Source organism: Nipponia nippon, unplaced genomic scaffold (assembly GCF_047370975.1).
Source record: "Nipponia nippon isolate SJK-2023a ecotype South Korea unplaced genomic scaffold, ASM4737097v1 scaffold_5, whole genome shotgun sequence".
Taxonomy (NCBI): Eukaryota; Metazoa; Chordata; class Aves; order Pelecaniformes; family Threskiornithidae; genus Nipponia; species Nipponia nippon.
This window is the reverse complement of record NW_028262369.1, coordinates 17,423,268-17,445,073: the sequence shown is the minus strand read 5'-3', so window position 1 is coordinate 17,445,073 and position 21,806 is coordinate 17,423,268. Positions and strand designations below refer to the sequence as shown.

Below are 21,806 nucleotides of genomic sequence, written 5' to 3'. Positions count from 1 at the left end.
TGCAACACACCTTTTCTTTATTTCCATCCCGGAAGGCCAGGAAAGACTACAGCAAGTCATCCTTGCAGGATATTCTGCAAGCCCTGACAGGTAGCTCGGATGTACATTGATAGGGTTTCTAAAGCTCCCTTCTGCTCTGCACTTCAGGCTTGCATCCTCCAAAACCCAGCAATTTTACAACAGCCTAGTGAACCATGCAAGTGATAACAGTCATAGCTTAGTCTTCTCAGTCACAGTAAGAGGATCTGGCAAAAGATGTGGTTATGCTACTGACAATTGACCAAACTCTGCTTCACCTTTTCTATGATATCAAGCAAGCTGTTAAAGTGATGTGTGTTGCAGCCTTCAGCCAGGTCTACAAGTAACTGAGTAGCCAGTTTTCGGACTTGATGGTCTTTATCCTCTGGAATGTGAGCCAGCTGAGAGATCACAACCAAGTTTATCAGCTCCTCCTGCAAGAGGACAGACCTTAATAAGCCTTGACATTTTGCTGTCAGTTGTTCAATCAGCATGTTAAAGAGACAAATAATTACAAATAAAAGAACACTGATATTCTGATATCAGGCTTGTTCCTCAACTAACTGCGCGGTTCCTTGATCTTTCCTCTTCCTTCCAATTAAGTATTTCTGTATGCCATCCCTCCAAATATTTATGACTTTTGTTGAACTTGGATTCACTGCTTTGGTTTTCATCTGTCCTACAGACTTGATAGCCCGGGCTCAAATAGACTGTTGACAAGGGATTTCTAGGGCTTGTTTTTTTGAGAGAGAGAGGAAACGTGCAACAGCATCATGTTTTCACAAATCTTGAAAGAATCCAAGAAGCACCTCTGCCCCTTCCTGTCCTCTGTCATTCTGAGTACATTCCAAGGAGGTGAAGACATCCTCAGAGCTCTTCTGTAACTCCTCTCTCAGACAGCTTTCATCTTGGATTGCAATTAAACTGCAAGCACCAAGACAAGTCAATCTGCTCACATCAGATTAATTCCAGACCTCATCTTTTTACAAAGCTTCTAAATAAACTCTGCATCTCTCCCATTGACTTTCCTTTCTTCTAAAACAAAATGTATATGGAATTAATAACCTTAAAACAGGGAAGCACACAACCAGGTATGTCCTCAAAACACAGCAGCTCCTACTGCAAGTTGCACATACCTGTATCCAACTAAGGACAATTAAAAGGCAAGGCCTCCTACAAGCATCCTGAAGAAACATGTCTATCGTGTGCAACATTTAAAGCACAGTTCTGTGCATTCCCCAGTGGCAGAGACGACCTGAAGCACACCATAAAACATGCCTCACCAAAGCCTTTCCCACCCACTTAAGATCTCACATGTGATCATCAGAAACAGATAAACACACACCTCATAGAACTGTCTGTTAATACTCAGGACAAAGGACAAGACATCCAGAACTTTAATACGAACAGCACTACGACTTTCGTTCCTAAAATGGGAAGAGCAAATTCAAGATGAATAAAATAAAGTTGCTGATATTTAGGGAAGGGGGGAGAGGAGAAAAAGAAAGTAAAACTAAAGTAAACTAAGAAACTTCTTAAGAGTTAAAACAATAACTATTAGAGATCAGCTGAGCCTTCAGTTAATGCCTCTACAGATGAAATCAGATTCAAGAACAACTGGAAACCAGAATCCCAATTCAGCTTTTACTACTTCTGGAGACCTGTAACTGCAGTTTTCCCATTTCCAATCCAAACTAGGAAGCATATGTCAGAAAAACAAGTGCTCTGGTGAGCAAATTTAAAACCAAACACATGGCATCAAGGAAGAGTTGCTCTTTGGCAGCATTTCACAGATGAGGCAGAAGTTTGTTACTGCTATATGTTGATATTTTAGAGCACAAGAATACTTTTAGGAGTACCAATTCAAAACCAGATAACTTTAATACTGGATAACCATATGCTTAACAGGAAAGCCTTGTTTGGTGTCAGAACTACAAAGTGCTGTGGAGTGGAAACGTAACTGCCTAAGCTAATTGGAATAGCACAATCCAATGGAAATAAAGGAAAAAAAAAAAAAAAGCATAAATAACTCAGTGGAAAGTTTTTCTTCTGTTAAACAAAATCCTTTCATGTACCGTGCCCTGGCACTACCATACTTCTTAGCAGTCATTTACTAACATTAGAACTTCAGAAACAAAATTATCTAACACAAAAAGGTGGCAAGAAACATTTGAAAGTGCCTTGTATTCAGAAAGTTATGATTTCATACCTGAAGAATCTCTCCATTAACATCTGCAGGTTGTGAATCCAGCCATCTTTGGCAGGATGAATGGACTGAGCTCTGTATGTTATCAAGTTTAATACAGAAGATTCCTTTCACAGAAAGATCAAGAATTTTTTTTTTAGTGTATAAGCAAATACAATAAATCCATTCTCCCAACACCCCCCCCCGAGAATAAGGCTTATGTAAGTCCTTGCGGTGATTTTCTGACCACTTGCTATTTTACAACTCCCAACTTCCAACTGTAGTGAGTAACAAAATGGATTCAACTGGCAAGAAAGGAAGACAACAATAAGTAAAGTCTTACTGGTCTCTGATCAGCACATCTTTCCACCAGCTCAAAAAATCTCTCTTCAGAGCCATGGAATTCATTCTGGTCACAGAGTTCTTCTACTGTAGTCAAAAGATCATGTACAATGGACTTAAGTTCTTGGCTCTCCAGACTCTGAAATGGAGACAAAAACATTCCTAAAAGAACTCTACCTTACCAGAAAGCGCTAACTTTTAAATACAAACAGAAAACTCAGTTGAGAAGCACAGTACTGACAATTGCGCTAAACCTTCATTCAGCTTCAAAGTTCATAAGAGTGTACAAACAGGAGATCAATTTGCAAAAATATTTACAGCAAGGTCTTTTGATTGAAAGCACATCGAGACAGGCTCAACACTTACCTGCAGCTGTTGCAGTAATCGGTCCATGATGTCCAAAAGGATATCCCACGTTACAGCTTGCAGCTCCTTCCCATACTTCTTTATTAGACGTGTTATGGACAGAACTATCTCATAAGACACAACTGCATTGGGACATGTCATGGCCTGGAATACAAAGCATTTTGGTCAGTTAACAGTTGGAAAGCAGTGATCAGAAACCTTCTTAAATTCAAATGAAACACGCCTTACTAATTAGGAACTTAGCCTGAAGGTCTGAGATGAATATATTCAAGTCTATATGCACAAAGGGCAAAGCAAAGACCCATTTTATAAAGTGCAGTTATGCACTCTAGCAAACAGCTGTAGATCAGATGTCAAATACAGTCCCATCTCCCAGAGCAGACGCACGGGGTTAAAGCTACTAATTCCTGCCTGATGCACTCAAGATGAGAAAATTTTAAAAACGCTCTGCGGCTGTCTCTGAAGACACCGTCCCTCACTTTTTGTACCACACACTGGAAAGAGTGAAAGTTTTTGCTATGTTTTTATTTTTTAAGATGAAGTATCCACAATGTAGGTATTTGATAAAAAGAATTCAGACTTTGCTTTTCTGGTCAACAAAGGTATTCCAGAAGGAGGCCTCAGTTTCAAACTTAAATCCTCTGTTGTTTTACTGTTTCCCCATGCTTCACGCCATATCCAATTGCTGTCTCCTGTTTTTCAGGCATACAAAGATCTCTTTGGTGTAGGGGACCACATTTTTGTTGTAAATTTGCATGGGTCCAGATGTATACCTGATTAAAAAGTTCATCCAGCATCCCATCCTACCTTGAGGAATGAAGGCAGCACTGAAGTTGGGGAATTCTTGAGTGAATTGAGGCGATGAGCACCCCACAGAGCCATCCCAACAAAGAACACAGCTCCTCTCAGCAGCGCTGCATCTGCCATGTAAGCTCTAAGAATAGATGGAAGGAAAGTCTTGGACCATGCTACAATTATTTTAGCATACAAGAGTCAATAGGAGTATACACCGTCACAACAGGAATTCCCAGCTGTTATACATCATAGCCTTGCACAGCAATTTACAAACATTAAAAGCAGAAAATAATTTAGCACAACTTTAAACAAAGGAAAATTAAATTCAGAAAAGCCAAAAAATGAGCACTTCAGCAGCATAACTAGGAAGGGAATTAATTTCTAAGCATCAGAACCTTCAGCTTGTTCTGCTGAGGTCAGTGACTCCCTACCTATCTCCATGGGACCTCTACTGAATTCCTTGTGTTTTGTTAGATACCTGTCTTCCATGATCCTGCACATGTTGTAGATGGCACTGTGTCCCAAATGAGTTCCCAAAAGGTTGCGCATAAGCTGCAAATTCAAAGAGAACACTTAATTATCCAATTGTTAAAACACTCATTAGCCTAAATCTGTAGTTAGCTGGCTGATCATGCCCGCTTATGGTAAGTAAATGTGTCTGGCCATTTCCATGCCACTAGAGAAAAGGCAGCCTATTGCATCAGCTGAGAGGAAACTATGAGTAAATTCCACGGACATGACAGGACTTACACTAACAATGTGCTGATCCCCTAATACTTGAAACAATTATTAATTTACTCTTAAAAGCAAACTGAAATTTATGGCAAATGTGCACAGACACATCTGACACTTCATCTATGAGGCCAAAACAGCAAACTCATTAAAAAAAAAAACAAACTACAAGAAAGTTCTGACCTTCCAGCATGGCTCACAGAGCTCCTTCACATTGATGGTACGGCACAAAGTGATGATAAATACTGGCAGGTTCTCTGATGGCAGACAGTTATAGCAAACAACTGCATCTAGGACTTGCAAGGAAATCTTTGGGAAAGACAAAATGGTTATACACTTCTCTAGGAATAAAGCAGGTCAAATCCTAACCTGGCAGACCAGGAAATCTTCTGGAAGTCAAAAGGGATACAGATATGTCTTTTTTTTTTTTTTAAATAATTGCAAGATGGAAAGTAAACCATAAAAAGCACTGTTGAAAAATTGATTCGCTTATCAAATTTATCAATGCTCTGTTTCTTTTAGAATAAAACGATTACTGGCCTATGAGATCCAATGGCTTACAAATACTTTATAACACCGTATTAGCTCTCTTGTAAGATGAGAATAAACTGAGCGGAGAGTCTGATGATCTGATTTTGTTTGTAAAAGTTACAGTTTCAAAGAATTTCAAAGAACTCTAAAGTACTAAGAGAGACTCAAATTACTGACCTCTATGTCCACAGAGGATGAAGTCTGAATGCACAAGAGGCATATCTTGCTGTTAGGAAAGAACATTTAATTATAATTGTTTGCTTAATATGATTTTAGGCAAATTACAAAGAGCCAAAACAGACAAGTAAATTGGCATGTTATTTTCCTCATCCTTCCCCTTACTGTGGCATTGCTGATAACATTCCTAGAGACACTGAACACTACAATCTCTTTTACAAAGTTAGCTTAAAGTTGCACTTAAATGCAACTCAGTATGCCTACACTAATACAACAGCAGAGACCCTCTGCAAGACTAAGCATCGCAATCAGGTCCATCACATGAAATGGGGAAAGCACACGCAGTTAAACTAAAACAGACCTGAACACTGTAAGAACTGAAAAACAAATATTTGTCAGAAGTGTCAGGTATGACCTGGAATGAAACAGATCCAGATCGGATGAAAAAGATTCCACTTATCTGTCTATTGATCTGCAACTTTTCCCTGTAGTTTACCAAGAATGCAGGAGTTAAAAAAAGCCAACTTACTGGACCATGTCAGCTACGTAGTCTTCCAGATAGCAGCTATTGAATTTCACCAAGTTCACTAAAACCAGAAGGAACTCAGAAGACAAACCAACATCCATCCACTGTAGTACAAAGTCAGCTGAAGAAGGAAAACAAATTGTTACAATATGCTTTCTACCCAGAAGTGTTACCACTACCTTGTTCTCATATGACTGAATGCCTGCCCCTTGACTTCTTCCCACCAAATTGAAGAGGGGTAGAGACAATACTCACCTAACTCTTCTTCTAAGTAGGTGATGTATCGTCCATTCTCCGTTAGAGCCTTGAACACTTCAAGCCGTTCATGCAAGTCTTCATTGGAGGGATAGTCCTTAATTACTTTAAAAAAATGTGCTCTGAGGATCCCTAATCTCTCACCCTTAAAAAAAAAAAAAAAGAGGAGGGGAGGGGAATAACAGTGTCACTGATGAAAAAAGACAGTTAAGGCCTGGACCTTATCAAGGTCTATAACAGTAATCTTCATGCTTGAAATTATTTTCTTGTCCTACAGGCTATGAAAGTCTCCTGAAAATACCTCCAGCCTCTACTGGCTATTGACAATGGCTCAGGTCTTCTCAATCTGTTATACCAGCACCCAGGGCTGGAGGCATTTTGTCCAGCAACACAGAGACAGCATCCAATACACAAAGTAATCCACGGAAACTGCAACTGACAGCACTGCCAGCAAACCGTTTAAAAAAAAAAAAAAAAAAACAAGCTAACAAACCAGAATCAATGCCTATTCTTTTCATAAGCGTCTACCCCTACTTTTTCAGAATAGTGAAAACTAGAACTTTGGTCTGACACAGTCTTACGTTTGTATAGCACATTGTGAAATCTGAAGAATTCATAGTATGTTTAACTTGGCCAGGCTAGAAAAGTATCTCATACAGAACTTCTTGCATACTTGACATGCTGACACATCAAAAACAGCTGCAGACTAGGACTAATAGGTCTGGGCTATTAAAATATATTTAATAATTTAATATATTAAATAGGTCTGGGCCATATAAAATTTGCCGTACTATGCTGAATTTAACCCAAAGTATTTCCTCTTTTTCAAGAACATTGCCACAAAACAGAAGTTTTCTACAAGTTGTATGAAAAATTTTGCTATAAGGTCAAACCAAGACTTAAATTTAAATGCTTCCTCTCCCCATTTACTAGGCAGAACCAAAATAAGAACCATGGAAAGTTGTAGACAAGAGCCACCCAACGTTTTTCACATTCACACTCTGAACAAACCCTAGTTGAAGTGTAGTGTTTCTTCTACAGTTTGTTTGTTTTCACCTGTCCTTGCACGATTGACTTTAGCAGATGAAGAACAGCATGTCTGGCTTCGATGGGGCGCTCTGGCTGGAGCATATCAGCTACCACTTTCCATATTGCTTCCACTGCATGCTGAAAACAAACATAGGAGACAGGCAGTAGTAGGAAAGTTAAGCTGGTTCTGGGATCTTTACCCAGTAGGTCAGTCATTAATTATAGCAAGTTAACGAACAAGATCTCCAGGGATTTCATGTCCGGAGCCCTCTTTTCTGAGGAACACTCTCACCTGCCCAGTCATAAGCTCAGATGAACCACATAAGAGACACCAAATCCCATCCTACATGAAAACTTGCACCCCAGTAACTGAAGTTCTTCATTCACACACTTACTTCAGTGTGAACATTTGTGCAAAAACCTTCACCCAAATACAAGATGAGTTTAAAACCAATTTGAAGTTGGTTGTTAACAAGACAGAAGGAGCTAGCAAACGCCTCTTCTACAGGATTAACAACATCTCCCATGAACCGTCCTGAACAGGCCTGCATATTCACAGCACTCTCCTTCCATTCAGTTCAGGAAGCCCGTCAGCTATGTCCTCTCTGCTCCACAGTTGGTAGGTTGGACAAAACTAATTTCCTTGGCACATGAGCTATCCTTTTACAGGTCTGGACAGCACAAAACAGCTTCTGGGATTACCAATTTTAAAAGGCAGCCTAAACTACAAGAGCCTCTTACGATAGGTTAAGAGCTGTTGCTTAAATTTTCATCCTTCCAATATTCACTGAACACTTTGAAACTTACCTCTTCAATTTTTTTTGTTTTTGCCACTTCACAAATTTGACTGATTGCTCGTATTCTGTTACTTAATCCACATTCTATGCTCAGTTCCTGGAAAGAAATGTAGAAATAAGCTAACAGTTTATCTTACTAGAAACACTTATCCATTTCTCATGGATCATGAACCACTGAAGAATAAGTTACACATTTGTCCAAAATGATCTAACCATTAGTCATCACTGCAACTTTTCAGGAATTTCTCCAAAAACTTTTTTTCATTAGCAAATGATTTGTCAAAACTAGAACTTTCACAGAACTGGAGCCATGCAGCTTTTCACCTCCAGGACAGAACATCTCATTTTCTTCATAAATATTAGTAACTCACTGGCTGTGGCACTCGCCCTGTTCACGGGAGAAGGGCAGGGAAAGGAGGGACATTAAATCCGGCTCCCCAGCCTTCCAGCAGGTAAGAGCCTGGCTGCTCCAGCACTGACGGGAAGGGATTCTGGTCTCCTTCTCCCTTTTATATGTTTTCCTCCCTGCGTGCCAACTATTCTGCTTACACACTTGCTGTACCAATTACTGGAATAATTTTTTTTTTTTTAATTTTCACAAAACTGTAAGGTTTTCATAAAATACAAACAGTTTCCAGCTTCTGCTAACTGCCACCACATAAATTTCATCAAGCTCAGACAATAAAAAAAGAGCAATATATTTTGAGGAAACACCCTGTAACCCAACAGAAGACAACACCATCCTATCAAATATCTCAAAAGTATTCAAACACTGAATAATTAAAATGCCGTAGCTTCAAAGTAGGTGAGTTTTACATCCATTTCACTAGAGAATGAATTGAGAGATAAGGTAAAAAGGCATGATCGGAGAGCAAGTGAATGGCAAAACAGAAAGGAGAATAAGCAAGCCCTCCTTCCGATCCTCGCAGCTCAGGTAATCCAGGCACTATCCCCACCTTTACTACGGTCAGTTCTCACACCTTGAGTATTTCTGCAGTGATGATAAACTCTGTTTGCTTGCCCTCCGATGACTTTGAACTTCCTCGGGATGTTCCCAGCCCCAGGAGATTCCTGAACTTCTCCTTCAGTCCTGAATCCTTGCTCTGAGGCTTTGCCATCGCTGACAAGCAAGCAGCGCTGAGCCCCTGCAAATACAGAACAGGGTTTCTGTTAAGGGAGGCCCAAGGGGAATCTTTAAGCAGGAAAACACCAGTAACAGCCATCACAACGTGGCTTTTACAAACAGCTCTGATGTCTCAACCTGTTTCAAACAAGGGAGAAGCCCAACGCTGAGGACAAAACAGCAAGGAGCCTGCACGTATGAGGAGCCTGCACTGTTCCTGCCTTCAGCACCCACATCCTGCAGCTATCCAGGGAATGGGGAGCTCAGGGTTACCATTTTCTGGGAGCTCCAAATGCCCAGCACCACCACAGCCCACACAGAGCAATCACCATTTTCAAACAGCTGAGCTGATTTCTGAAGTATAAACATACACGCACACTTTTTGGCGGGTGTGAGCTGAAGTACTTGTTCCCAGTTGAAAAGCAATGGACAAGCACACAGCACTGTAAAGTAGATGTTGAAAGTAGCTAGATGTGAGGAAGGACTTACAAATCGGAGTGTTCGAACATCCAAATGCTGCCACGGCAAGGAGAAAGAGGGGGAGCGAGAACAAGCACACCCATTACAGCAATGGCACATCGACAGCAACATCCTTCAGAAACTGTCTCCCCAGCCCATGGCCCCTCGGGGACCCCCACACCCGGCTCAAAGAAGGACACCCGCTCCTGGCATGCCGGCGCAGCCCCAGCACCCTGCCCTCGGCACACGCTCCTGCACAAAGCCGGCAGCCCCCCATCTGTGCCCCGTGCCCCCATGGACACGCCGCAGCCCTCCCCATGCCCTGGACACAGGCCACAGCAATCGCTTGTGCTCCCCGGGGACACGCCACAGACCCTGTCCCAGCGTCCCAGGGGACACGCCACGGCCCCCAGCCCAACATCACCAGGGGACACACCGCAGTCCACCACCCCGGGGGACATATCACACCCCACCACCCCGGGGGACACATCACACCCCGCCACCCCGGGGGACATATCACACCCCGCCACCCCGGGGGACACATCACAGGCCCCAGGACACGGCACAGTGACCCGCCGCCCCCCCCCAGACACGCCGGGATCACACCACAGCCCCCACCACCACCCCGGGACACGCCACAACCCCTTACGGACACCCAGGAGGGGACACGCCACAGGCCCCCCCCAGCACAGCCCGGCTCCCTGACGGGGGACACCCGGAGGACCCCCCCCCGGCCGGGGGCAGCTCCACACACACCCCCGGGGCACGGCAAGGCCCCGCCTCCCGCTAGGCCCCGCCAGGCCCCCGCGCACCCCGGCCCGGGCATCGCCCCCCCGCCCGGCCAACGGGGACGCCGCTCGCCCACTCCCTCCTTCCCTCCCTCACTCACCCGCCGACCCCCGGCCCGGCCCCGCCGCCCCCGGCCCAGCGCCCCGCTCCGCGCCGGCCCCCCCGGCCGCGCCGCGCCCCGCCCCCGGCGGAAGTCCCGCCGCTTCCGGCGCCCGCGCCCGCCGCGGGGCACGCCGGGGCCGGTAGTGCCCGGGGCCGCCGCCATGTGCGCGGCCGTGTCCGCCGGCCGTGGGCGGGCGGCGGCCCGGCGGCTCGGCAGGGCCGGGGGGGCGGCCGGAGGTACGGGGCGGAGGGATCGGTGCTTCCCGGGCTGGCGGGGTGGTGTGCGGCCTTGGCACGGGGAGGGGGGCCTGGGGGCCTGCAAGCAAGGGGGAGTGAGGGCCCAGCCCGGCCGGGGGACAGGGACATGGTGTCCTTGTCCCCTCCCCCTCGGAGCCCGGGATGTGACAGCACCCCGGCGGCTGTCCTGCCTGTGGCACTGGGCGAGGACCTGGGGATGCGTCTCGTCCTTCAGCAGCCTCCTGTGCGTTTGGGAGCCGCGTCCCCGTAGTGTGACATGTGTCCCCAGCTGTTGTCACCTGTTTCCTAGGTCCTTCCAAGCCACTCCTCACCCCACGGCTGGCTGCAGTGAGGGCTGGGTGGATGTGAGGGGTTGCTGCTGGGTTGGGACTATGGGGAAGATGAGTTCCACCCTTGTCGGGGTCCCCCAGGTGGTTGCTGGCACACGAGGCTGACGCTGGGCTCTGGTGGGAGACCAGAGCTTCTTTTCCCTGGCCTCAGGCCTGAAAATCTCTCTTCTGTCTCTTGCAGCGAGCCAGGTCCATGGCACAGCCAGCATCCCGAGGTGCAGCAGGAGGAGGAAGAGCGTCGCCATTGCCTATGAATCTGGGCAGGGGGATGGTGCCGAGCAGGGGATATCTGAGCCCCAGAGATCACGCTGGGAGCCAAAGGACTGGCGGCAGCAGTTGGAGCGCATCCGGGAAATGAGGCGGAACAGAGATGCTCCCGTCGATGAGATGGGAGTGGAGAAGTGTTTCGACAGCAGCGCACCTCCACAGGTAACAACACCCTGCTGCCCTGCCCCGTCAGGCAGGCACATGAAAATACAGCCTCGCTTCCATAGCCCTCCGGCCTTCCTCATCCTCATGTTGCCCCTGGATGTGTCCCATTTTGGATATCTCCAGAACAGAAAAATAAACACAAGGTGTATCAGGACTCTAGGCTGGGACTGGTCCCACAAGAGGTTACTGTACAAACATGCATATGAGAGAAACCATTCATCCTGCTAGAGGAGGAGAGTCAGCCACTGCCTCTCCGGTACCAGGCTCGTTGGCTTCAGACAGCCCTTGTGAAATGGCAGTGGGTATTTTCTGAGATGTCCTCTGCTCGTATTCAGCCCATGCTGTGCATAGAGACCAACTAGCAAACACAGCTGTGAAAGGTCCTTGTCCTCTGCTTAAACTGCTGCCAGAGGAGTTAGCAGGCTGAACCAAGAGTAGGAGCTGTGGCAAAAATAGGATGATTTTGGACTTGGGAGTGAAAAACCTGAAAGTGTGTTGTGGCAGTGCTGTCTTCTGCGGCAGGCTGGCAGGGTGTGAAGGCATGTCCCTTTCTTCTTAAAAATCTCTGTAGGACTCCAAGGAAAGTATCCAGCAAGATGGCTCTGTAATACAGAGGAAAAACAGTACGGAGAAAAGGCGAGGGGAGCTGAGAAAAAAAACTTTCCAGGCTGCTTTTATGCTTTTCAGAGCAGCACAGAAGTGTAGGTTGGCTTCCTCCCCTCTTGCAGTCCACTTTTAAGGGGATACTGATTGAAAGGAAGGGCCATGCTGGGGTGGCACTGTGCTCCCCAAGCCTGGGAACACAATCAAAGGCCCCAGATGACATCTCCCTCCAAGGGGACCATTTGCATCAGTACAAAAAACAAAGCGGAGTGAGGCCGTGGTACGGCGCTGGGATCCGGGGCTGCAGGGCTGCACTCTCCATGCATGGCGCTCGTGTGGGAACGTGGAGATAACTCGGAGGCAGGCTTGGCAGAGCAGCGGGAGTCGTGTGCTGCACGGCGACCTGACTGGCTCTGAGGGAGGGGTCTCGAAGACACAGCTGCACAGCTTCAGCGCTTGTAATGCTGTCCTTATTGCTGGCATCGTGCCTTGGGCTTGGATCCCTGGGGAAAATGGTTAACTTTGACTCTGGATTCAGACAGCGTCACACGCTCTGCAGCCATGTGGGCTGGCACCAAGTGCAGCTGTGGGGCCAGGAGGACCACGGTGCACGATACGGAAATAACTTTTCTTCCCTAGGGAAGCAGGGTTGTTGCTTCCAAGAAAAAGTGGATGTTGTAACCCTCAGCACACACCAGTGCTCCTCACACAATTTCCATGCACTCGGAGATTACCCTACTTCCATCTACTCAGAGATTTGTCCTGGTGCACTTGCAGTTCTGTAAACTTTGTAAGAGAGCTGGAGGAAGGATTGCACCCCACCTTATCCTGGGTCAGTCCAGGTTAGTTGCATCATCCTCCTCATTCTGGTGGGGACAGAATCGCATCTGGGGAAAAATCAATTGAAAAATAGGAGGTGAATAGTCTGGGCTAAACGCTGCATGACAGCATCAGAGGAACTTGTGGGTTTTGTGCTTCATCTCGCAGTCTCTGTCATCCCAATTCTTTAGATTTGGTTTCCTAAAGAGCTCACTGGAGGCAGATAGCCAGTTCCTACTGAAGCCAGGTGGGAAAGGGATGGGATTTTCAAAAGCAGCTTTACAGCAGAAGTAGCATAAAAAATCACTGGGTGTTTGTACTTCTATGTCCTGTGGGGTCTCCTGAGAATCCCATCATCAGGAAAAGCTTTATCTCACCCTCTGTGGCTAAGCACTGGCATCTTTGGATGTGAGATCCCAGCAGACGGTAGCTGCTCTTTGCCCTTTTACACATGCTGACTGCTTGAATTGAAGGTGTTTCTTTTCTCTCTTTATTGTGTGGTAGAAGTAAAAGGTTATGGATCATTTCTGTTGCAGCCTTCCAGTCTCTTGCAGATAGATACGGATGAACCAGGGTAGGTCCATATTATGCACTGGACTGAAGATGGTGCTGGGTGGGAGAACCGAGCCCCAGAGGTGGCCAGATCTCCTCTCATAGATCTTGGGGTGTCTCACTGTCTCCTTTTCCCCAGGTTATGCGCTACCAAGTTCTGCTGTCGCTGATGCTCTCCAGCCAGACCAAGGACCAGGTGACATCAGCTGCCATGCTGCGCCTGAGGCAGCACGGCCTCACAGTCGACAGTATTTTGCAGATGGATGATGTGACGCTTGGGCAGATCATTTACCCTGTAGGATTCTGGAGGGTGAGTGCAGGATCGTGGCAGCATGCACGTGATGTGCACGTAGAGGAACCCCCTCCACCGTCCTCCGCTCCCATGCAGCTGTCTGAGACAGCTCAGAAGCCCAGGAGAGGAGTGCGAGGGGGGTGCAGGCTTGTCCTTCGCAGGCTGTACTCATGGCCAGTCGCCGAGCTGACAGCAGGTGATGAAGGCAGGAGGCGGGTGCGAACCAGCCCCACTCCTTGGAGACACACCCCCAGCTGGTATTCAGCCTGCGTGCCACACCCCGTGGTGATCTTTCCCCTGAAGTCAAGCTGAAGGATGTATTTTACGCCAGTTTTAGCAATTTGTATTCACAGCAAGATTGTGTGCTGCAGTGCCTGGAGTGTGCAGGGGGGGTTAGAGCTAATCAGGTCTCAGCATTTTGCTTTCAAAGAGAAATCAAAGACCTCTGCCTCCCCTCCGCAAACTCCAGTGTGTGGCCTCACGTGTAACATACGCTCAGGAATAGTTTGTTTTCTGAGCTGTTTGTCTCTTCCCTGCATTGGAGAGCAGCTTGGATTTTCTGCCTTTCCCCTTGGTTTTCCAGAACAAGGTGAAGTACATAAAGCAGACGACAGCCATCCTGAAGCAGAAGTACGGGGGTGACATACCAAGCACTGTGGAGGAGCTGGTGCAGCTGCCAGGAGTTGGGCCCAAAATGGCCCACTTGGCCATGAACATTGCTTGGGACAGTGTGTCCGGGATAGGTAGGCTGGACCTTGTTTTCCCCATTCCTCTCCTAAATCCTGCCTGATCCATTCCCTGGGCAGAAGGGAAGCACTGCAGCTGGGTAAACTGCCTGCCCCAGGAACCTGATAGCATCACTTCAGTTTAGTCATCTGCAGAGTATTTGGGTGAGTGAAGGATGTGACCCTCAACCACTCACAGCAGATGAGTTGCTATAGTATTTAAGCATGGATCCAGCTACTGTTTTACCCCAAATACGATAGCAAAAATCCCCAAGGACAGTCAGTCCCTCCCCTCAGATGCTGGTAAGCAGTGCAAGCATTGCCTAATTGGGTAGGCATCCAAAAAGATGTGCTAGCAGAATAATGCTTTGAAATCTCTTCAGTATCAAGTGAAAGAGAGGTGGAGATAATTTTGTGATTTGGGGATACTTTTAGGATAGTCTGACATTATTTTTTTCTGGGGTTGCTTCTGTTTAAACAAATCTCATTTGGGATTTTTGTTTGGCAAGCTGTAAGAGGGCAAAAGCAGGGCTTAGTCAAAATTACCATTTGAAATCGGTAATTCATGATGGGTTGTAGAAGGAAATGGTCTCAGGCAATCTGTAGTTACAGAATTTCTGATCTGTTTTAGTTCCTGTAGCTGGGTAATAGGTGACAGGTACATTTGTTTGTTTGCTGTGTTTATTGAACAGAGAGCGCGTAGCCGTACGCCATGGAGCTGTGTGCTTTAGCAGGGATCAGCTGGGAGGAAGTCTGCGGTGGAGATGGGCCCAGGCCAGACCCAGGGCAAGTTTGCTCCTGCACGATGCTTGTCTGGGGAGCGTGGCTGGCAGCAGAGCTGCCCTCAGCAGCCGGCAGATGGGGCTGGACAATCAGCTGCAGCATCCCAGCAGGCTGCCCGGCCTGGGGGCCCCTGGGGACAGATTAATATTCCAAGTGTATTTGCTGCTTAAAGGAGGAGCCCTGGGAAAGCTAGGAATGGTGCCACCTGATGAATGACTGCCACCGTGGCGAGCACACAGCCCAAGGTCAGTGTGGGCGGCAGCTGAGTCCTGCAGCCCCACTGGTGACCGTCAGCTGTACAAAATGTGGCTCTTGCACTAGATTTGACAGAGCTTGGGGTCTGTTGTTCTCTCCCTGCTGTGGGGGAGGGAAGTCTAGAGGGAGCCAAACTAGCCAACTATTTTCCAAATAATTGTGTGCTCAGTTTTGATTTAGGAGGCAAGACTTAGTCTTCCTGTTTACAGCAATTTCCTGGGGTTTGCCCAATTAGCCATAGAGACAGGTTTATCGCTGCTGATCTAACAATAATATACTTTGCATTCAGAGCTTTTTAGCTCAAAGCACTTTATAAACATTCGTTTAAGCCTCACAAACCCTCTTGTGTTGGTAGGTATTATGAAATGTGTTTTCCATCTGGGTAAACTAAGGGGCAGAGATTGCAACTTGCATAACATCAGCTGAAACACAGGGAGGAAGAGAACCTGGGACAGGCTGCCCTGTGCCTGCTGGATCAGAGCACGCAAACCTTTGAAGGAAGGTTAGGTCAGATTGTGTGAGCATGTCGCTAGCTGCGTGGTGTGAGGTATCTATCCTGTCTTGCTTTTGACTCTGGGCCTAGGAAGAAAGCAGCACGTTTGTTCTGAGTGAAGTGAGTCTCCCCTCCTGTTCCACCTGCCTGTTCCTGCTGGCCCACCGAGGAAGCCCGTGCAGGGCACTGTACCTGGTGTGCTGTGACAGGCAGCTTTTGGCTGTGCTCTCTCCGTTCAGGTGCGTCTGCCCCCACCTAAACTCTGGGCTCTCCCTTCCTAGCTGTGGACACCCATGTGCACAGGATCACAAACAGGCTGAAATGGGTGAAGAAGGAGACCAAATATCCTGAGGAAACTCGGGTAGCGCTGGAGGACTGGCTGCCCAGGTGAGGTCTGAGACCCCACCCTCCTTCCTCCACACCAAGCCCCTCAAGCTAGCTGCAGGAGCCGTGTCTGCACACAATTCTGCTTATAGCATTTTCAGTGACTGCACTTTGGGTCCCTCCTCTTTATAGGGGACTAGTCTTCAGGTGTTTCTCCTCTCCCAGAGAGCTGCAGCAGCAGCATCTCAGCTACTTGGGTGTTTCATGGCTATCAGATATATCGATCACCACTAGCGCAGCCAGGTGCTTTTCTACACAGGACTTTGCTGAGTCTAATGGCCCCAGGCCTATCAGACCATGGTGGGATTCTGGCCTTCATTGATGCTTAATCTTCAGTATTAAATGCCAGCTGACAGGTACACTGTTGCATCTCCACATTTGGCACATACCTTAGCACAAGAGAATGACCACAGGCACTTCGTGTGTCTGTCCTCTGCTCCCCACCCCAGTTCAGAGGGATCAGGAAAGGTTAGGAAGGTTGTTCTTAGCAGGAGGCTGGGACCCACCTCCAGGCACCTTGAGAAGCCAAGAGGAACAGGCAGTAAGTGAAAGGGATCCATTTAAAAGCACGGGCTGTTCTTTAACCCCTCTGAGCAGCTGTATCGGAAAGCTCATGGTTTTTTTTCCTCTCACTGCAGAGATCTCTGGAGGGAAATAAACTGGCTCTTGGTGGGCTTTGGCCAGCAGACCTGCCTGCCTGTGAATCCTCGCTGCAATGAGTGCCTCAATCAAGACATTTGCCCAGCTGCTAAGAGACGCTGAGGGATCTTCCGGTCTTCGTAGAGCAACAAAGCTGCTTCGGCTCAGCGGCAGCCCGGAGCTGAGCCCTAGTAAAGCTGTGCTTTGCACGGGGCTGGCTGTGTGACTGCAGGGAAACAGGAGACTGCTGCAGCCAGCTCAGCATCTCTGAGGAGGGAGCAGCCGCTGGCAATGGCTGAGCTCTTGAGAGGAACAAGGGTCTTTCAAAGTGCAGCAGTCCTGCTGTGTCAGTGCTAAAGGCTCCAGCCTCCGTGTGAATGCCCGAGCATGCCCCAGCAGAGCAGCAGGCTGTGCCGCGTCGGGAGTAGCTGGAGAGAAACGCTTTGTGCTAGGGAACTTGCTGCTGCTTGTAAATACACATTTAATAAAGGTGGTGGGGGTTTTTTTCTTTCACCTGTGAGGTTTGCTGGCATCTGTGCAACACAGGGCAGGGGGAGGAGAGCACGGGTCACCTCACCAAAGCGTGGGACCATAGCAACCAGCCCTGCCAGCTGAGAGCAGGCAGCACGCAACCTGCCAAGCCGCCTGCATAGCCCGGGCAGCGAGGGGCACTGCAATGAGTAAGGTACAGCTGAAGACTTTATGAGGCAGGACCAGAGGAGGCCACCGCCTGGACAAGTGACCTTTGGGTCCTGGTAACAGAAGAGCAGGGGTAATGCAGAGCTGGGGCAGACAGGAGACAAGCCAGCGTTACTCTTGGTTTTGTGTGTGCCAGCAAGGGTTACAGTGGCCACAGGAGCCAGGCTGGTGTGTGCCTCAGAAGCTGACAGAAGGGACACCACCACCATCTGCGTTTTGTTCTTCAAAGAAAGGGCAGTGCTGACTTCATTGTAGAGCTTCAAAGGAATAATTTCAGCTACTCTTTAAACAGGCAAGGGAGGAAGCAAAGTTTATAATGTGCTAAAGAGGGCTGTAATTCCGCTCTGAAGTTCCCTACCAAACAGATGAGGAACGAGCAAATAAGTACTCGGTACATGGGAAAACGAAGTTTATTACTGACATTACAGTGTACATTATGTTTTTACAATGCAGCTGACAGCCTTATACTTTATTGATTTTTTTTCCCAAGTTAAATGTACAGGAACTAAATAATTACTACTGAGCTACAAGATGTCAGAAATACGATGAGTGCTTTAACCAGGAGCAGTTTCCATGGACTAAGCAGAGATTAAGATTTTTAAATCTTATCAGTACAGATTTGCACACCTGATTTCTTTTGATCTGCATTCAAAACTACATATTCTTTTTTTCCCCCCTCAACTGCAGTGGTCCAGTCTTGTATGAGAAATGCGGTATTTACAAACAGGTCTTTGCTCTCTGACATGCATCGGAGAGCGCGACGTTTAGGTCAGTGTAATGGGGAATGCTCTGCCTTGTGCAGACCGGGGCAGTGCCTGGGGTTTGGCTATGCAGGCACGGGAAGCAACGTGCATACCATGAAAAAGAAGGGCTCCTTCAAAAGATTACTGATTTATAGAAGCAAATATTTTGGGGGCCAAAAAGAGAACAGATAATTGTCTTTGAAGCAGGGTAGGGAAGAGGTGTCTTGTTAATGGCAGAGTCCTGGAGGGGAAGCAAACCTCTCCGCATCCTGAGCCATCGTCCTGCTGCCAGTCTTGTCACCGATAGCCAAACACCTGCACCAGATCCTCTCCAAAGTCATTATTTTCAACCTGTTCAGCCCATCAACATTCCTAAAAGATAACTTTTGCAAAAGAGAACTCATCTCCTTCACCCCTGAGGCTTTCAATGCTCTCCTGCCAGCCAGCTAACAGCCACAGGCGTCAGCTGCTCCCCACGGTGGAGCCAAACATCCCGGCTCTGCTGCTGCTGTCCCCCTGCCCCACACCGACCCACCGCTGCGCTGAGCCCCAACCTGCTGCCAGGGAAGAGCAGTAAATGTTATAAGGCACCTTCTAGCTCAATACTTAGGAAATACACACAGAGCCATTACAATACCCGTAGCGCGCTGACTGACCCAAAGGCTACGGGCTTCTAACACAGCAGTGCTGGAGTAACGCAGGGCAAAAATCACAGCCATGTGCTTCAAAATGGTCATCGATGTTCAAGTGATTGCTGCTATTTGCTTTTAGCTGGGGAAAGTGGTTTTGTACTTGACTGTCCTGCTGTGCCCAGTCCCTTCCCACTGCTGCCTTGGCATTTGAGCTGAAATACCGGGCAGCCACCGTGGCTGGGCTTGGGGAGCTGCTGGAGCGTGGGAGGGAGGGGACCAGCCCCATCGCAGCTGGTACCCTGCCCTGGTAAAACACCTCTGCAACCTCTGAGGGAGTGTTGTAGTTCAGCTTAGTAGTCATCTTCCCTCATTTACAGCCAAAGGCAAGTAATAAAGAGAGTAAATGGGCTTAATTTGTAATGCTTTAAAGATACGTTTTTGAGGCTCTAATACCAAGAGCAGGGTGTTTTCAAAGGAGGCCATAGAAAGCCAAAGCAACCACCCACTCCATTACACTGCTGCCTGCTTCACAGCCAGCCCCATGGAGTCCCCACAGCTTCGGAGGACACCCTCCCGATGGCGAGACAGCCTCAGTTATGCTCGCGGGCTGGAGGCATCCAATACCAGCCCAGCAGTAACAAACCAGCTGGACCCAGACCCTGCTCCAGGACCCAGCACCCAGGCACAGCCACAGCTAAGCCCCACTTCCCCAGCACCAAGCCCACAGCTAGAGCCTGATCCCCGCGTTCCTCCCTGGAAACAGACGCTGGGTTGTGCTCACTTTCAAGTCTGTCCAAAGAGGTTTTGTAGCATCCCATGGCTCTTGTCTTCTCCCAAGGCTGCCGGAGCTGGGCCAGCAGCACCGCTCCTCGCACTGCAGGGCAGGATTGGCCCCGCCCCCTGCCTTCCCCTGCCGCTCAGCGCTGCATCGATGACTGCAAATGGTGAGGCCTGTGGCATTTGGGCTGTTGGGTTTGGGTTTTGTTTTTAAATCCTGCCCTCTCCCCTCTGCAGAGCTGTCGGAGATGAAAAAGGGGCTTTTATTGCCAGGGTAGAAGTCACTGGTGGGGAGGGAGGTTCATAAACTAAGTGGAAACACATGGGACTTCATTAAAAAAAAACCAAAAACAACAAAACAAACTTTTTCATTTCAATAGCAAAGCCAACAAGAGCGATTTACAGCCACTGTCCGTTTTCCCATCGTGTGAGTATTTAATGGTGCAGATGGGGTGCCGGGGAGGGGGTGCCAGGTACACCCCACCCTGCGGGCCCCCACCACGGCGGGGGCATGAGGCCATAAGACATTTGCACAGCGGCACAGAGCATCCCATGGGGCTCAGTCTGGGACACCCGCAAAACCAAAACACACCCCAAATTTAAAAAAAAAAAAAAAAAAAGTAGTAATAGAAGCCTAAATGATGCAGGTAAGAAACAAGAGTTAAACTCTTCCAGTCCTTTCTCATAGGAACAGGGGACGGCGGGCAGCCAGAGCCAGGCTGAAGAGCAAGCAAGAATAGGAGCTTTGGTCACATTTGTCTTATGAGAATCACTGGTGAGTAACAATAATAATAATAATAATAAAAAATAAAAAAGGACTTTAAAATACGCCTTGTAAAAGCAACCAGTGAAGAGCAGAGCACAAAGCATCTCACATGGACACTGAAGGACAGGGCGTAGGCACCTCAGAAACGTCCGAGCTGGGGCAGGGGCAGGAGAGCGGCAGATGGCAGCCACCAGCAAGGCTCAGAAATTGCTGAAAATCTCTCGCTTCTTGTTCCAGTCCATCTGTGGAGCTCTCTTCTTCACCCGCTTGGCCCGCACCTTCTCCTTGGCCTCAGCAGCCGTTGGGCTCAGGGTCAGCCCGCTCTCCTCAAACGGGTCTTTCTTCTCTGCATCTCCATCCTGCATGGAGAAGGGAGAAAAGATATCAGCCCATGGCAGCATCCCCCCCACTGCCATGAGCATGGCCATGGTGTCCTGCAGCGTTTCACCCTGCATGGCCCTGGGAGAGGCGTTTCCTCCAGCATGCACGATAAGCAAATGCACAGGGGTGGGTTTTTTTGGAGCAGAAGGTCAAAGTCCCTCCCCCATGGCGTGTCTGTGGTTTTGCTGGCATCCCTGTGGCCATGGAGTTAATTACTACATTGTGTTTTATGGGGTTTTTTTCCCTGCCTGAAGAATGTGTGGCTGCCACAGCTGGAAGTGGAAAAGCAGAAACACAGAAGCTGCTGTCAGAGGGAAAACAAGCTGCTCCACTTGTTTGCTGGGAAAATGAAAAATAAGCCACTAGTGCAGGCAGGATCCCCGCAGGAAAGTGGGGATAAGGGAGCAAGCTGGGTGAGCCTTGGGGCTCGCAGGGAGGGGTTGTGGCAAGGCTCCCCTGTGTTCTCCAGCCCAGGCACCTGTTTGCTCCCAGAGCACCCGTGGCTAACTGAGGCGGGGACAGGGGGTGCGTAGGAGGACAGCAGTGCCTGCCTGATTGCCCAGCTGGCCATGCCCAGCACGGCCACCGTAAGACACCAGTCAAGGCTGTATTTGCTTTCGGAACTGTATTGAAAACAGCATCTTTCCATCTACTTAATAAAAGTACTTTTGTAATAAGAAAATTAACTTCCCTTTCTAAAGTCACTACTGCTGCAGCAATGTGCCCTCAAGCCAGAAACCCCAGGTATCCCTCCACTAACCCTGACCCTCTTGTTCTTGCAGTAGGTGAAGGACGGCCACCACGTCCTCAAGGTACAATTAACATCCTGGCCAAAATGCTTTTATTCCATTGCATCCCTGCTGGGGACAGACCCAGCACCGTGTCTCCGAGCCCCTCAAACCCCACAGGTCTGGGAAGCATCATCCCTGCCAGGACTTGGTTCATCAGAGCTGGTTTCAGCAGGCAGCATGCTCCATAGCGGGCGCAATGTAAAGCTTTGGCTTCATCGATCACATCT

The 21,806-nt window shown here is 48.2% G+C and overlaps 3 protein-coding genes across 17 annotated transcripts in view; 1 reads left to right on the top strand and 2 right to left on the bottom strand.

The window, feature by feature from the left end:
* Window positions 1-10,311, bottom strand: part of TSC2 (TSC complex subunit 2) — a 35,423-nt gene extending 25,112 nt beyond the window's left edge. For 3 of the 14 annotated variants that reach the window (XR_015698659.1, XM_087730757.1, XM_087730758.1), the window contains exons 1-16: window positions 10,225-10,285; window positions 9,366-9,392; window positions 8,734-8,898; window positions 7,764-7,850; window positions 6,984-7,094; window positions 5,928-6,072; window positions 5,676-5,793; window positions 5,147-5,195; window positions 4,622-4,747; window positions 4,185-4,258; window positions 3,719-3,845; window positions 2,912-3,055; window positions 2,547-2,684; window positions 2,228-2,331; window positions 1,364-1,445; window positions 297-452 (exon numbers count right to left, since the gene is read on the bottom strand). Coding sequence is in view for 13 of the 14 variants with exons in the window: in XM_087730757.1 (XP_087586883.1) it covers window positions 297-452; window positions 1,364-1,445; window positions 2,228-2,331; window positions 2,547-2,684; window positions 2,912-3,055; window positions 3,719-3,845; window positions 4,185-4,258; window positions 4,622-4,747; window positions 5,147-5,195; window positions 5,676-5,793; window positions 5,928-6,072; window positions 6,984-7,094; window positions 7,764-7,850; window positions 8,734-8,871 (1,599 nt within the window). In the remaining variant the exon portion in view is untranslated. Of the gene's footprint in view, window positions 1-296; window positions 453-1,363; window positions 1,446-2,227; window positions 2,332-2,546; window positions 2,685-2,911; window positions 3,056-3,718; window positions 3,846-4,184; window positions 4,259-4,621; window positions 4,748-5,146; window positions 5,196-5,675; window positions 5,794-5,927; window positions 6,073-6,983; window positions 7,095-7,763; window positions 7,851-8,709; window positions 8,899-9,365; window positions 9,813-10,224 lie in introns of those variants that run through there. The other 11 variants (XM_087730766.1, XM_087730759.1, XM_087730760.1 and 8 more) reach the window with 7 other exon arrangements.
* An 8-nt stretch (window positions 10,312-10,319) lies between these two features.
* On the top strand, window positions 10,320-20,264 carry NTHL1 (nth like DNA glycosylase 1). The gene is made up of 6 exons (XM_087730771.1): window positions 10,320-10,463; window positions 10,995-11,242; window positions 13,359-13,529; window positions 14,095-14,254; window positions 16,049-16,154; window positions 16,790-20,264. Exons 1-6 carry the CDS (start codon window positions 10,388-10,390, stop codon window positions 16,911-16,913), a joined length of 885 nt encoding a protein of 294 aa, XP_087586897.1. The 5' UTR covers window positions 10,320-10,387; the 3' UTR covers window positions 16,914-20,264.
* NHERF2 (NHERF family PDZ scaffold protein 2) overlaps window positions 17,882-21,806 on the bottom strand; it is a 41,056-nt gene continuing 37,131 nt past the window's right edge. For both annotated transcript variants that reach the window (XM_009467971.2, XM_087730770.1), the window contains exon 7: window positions 17,882-20,766. In XM_009467971.2, coding sequence (XP_009466246.2) covers window positions 20,608-20,766 — 159 coding nt within the window. In that variant the 3' untranslated portion in view covers window positions 17,882-20,607. The remainder of the gene's footprint in view (window positions 20,767-21,806) is intronic.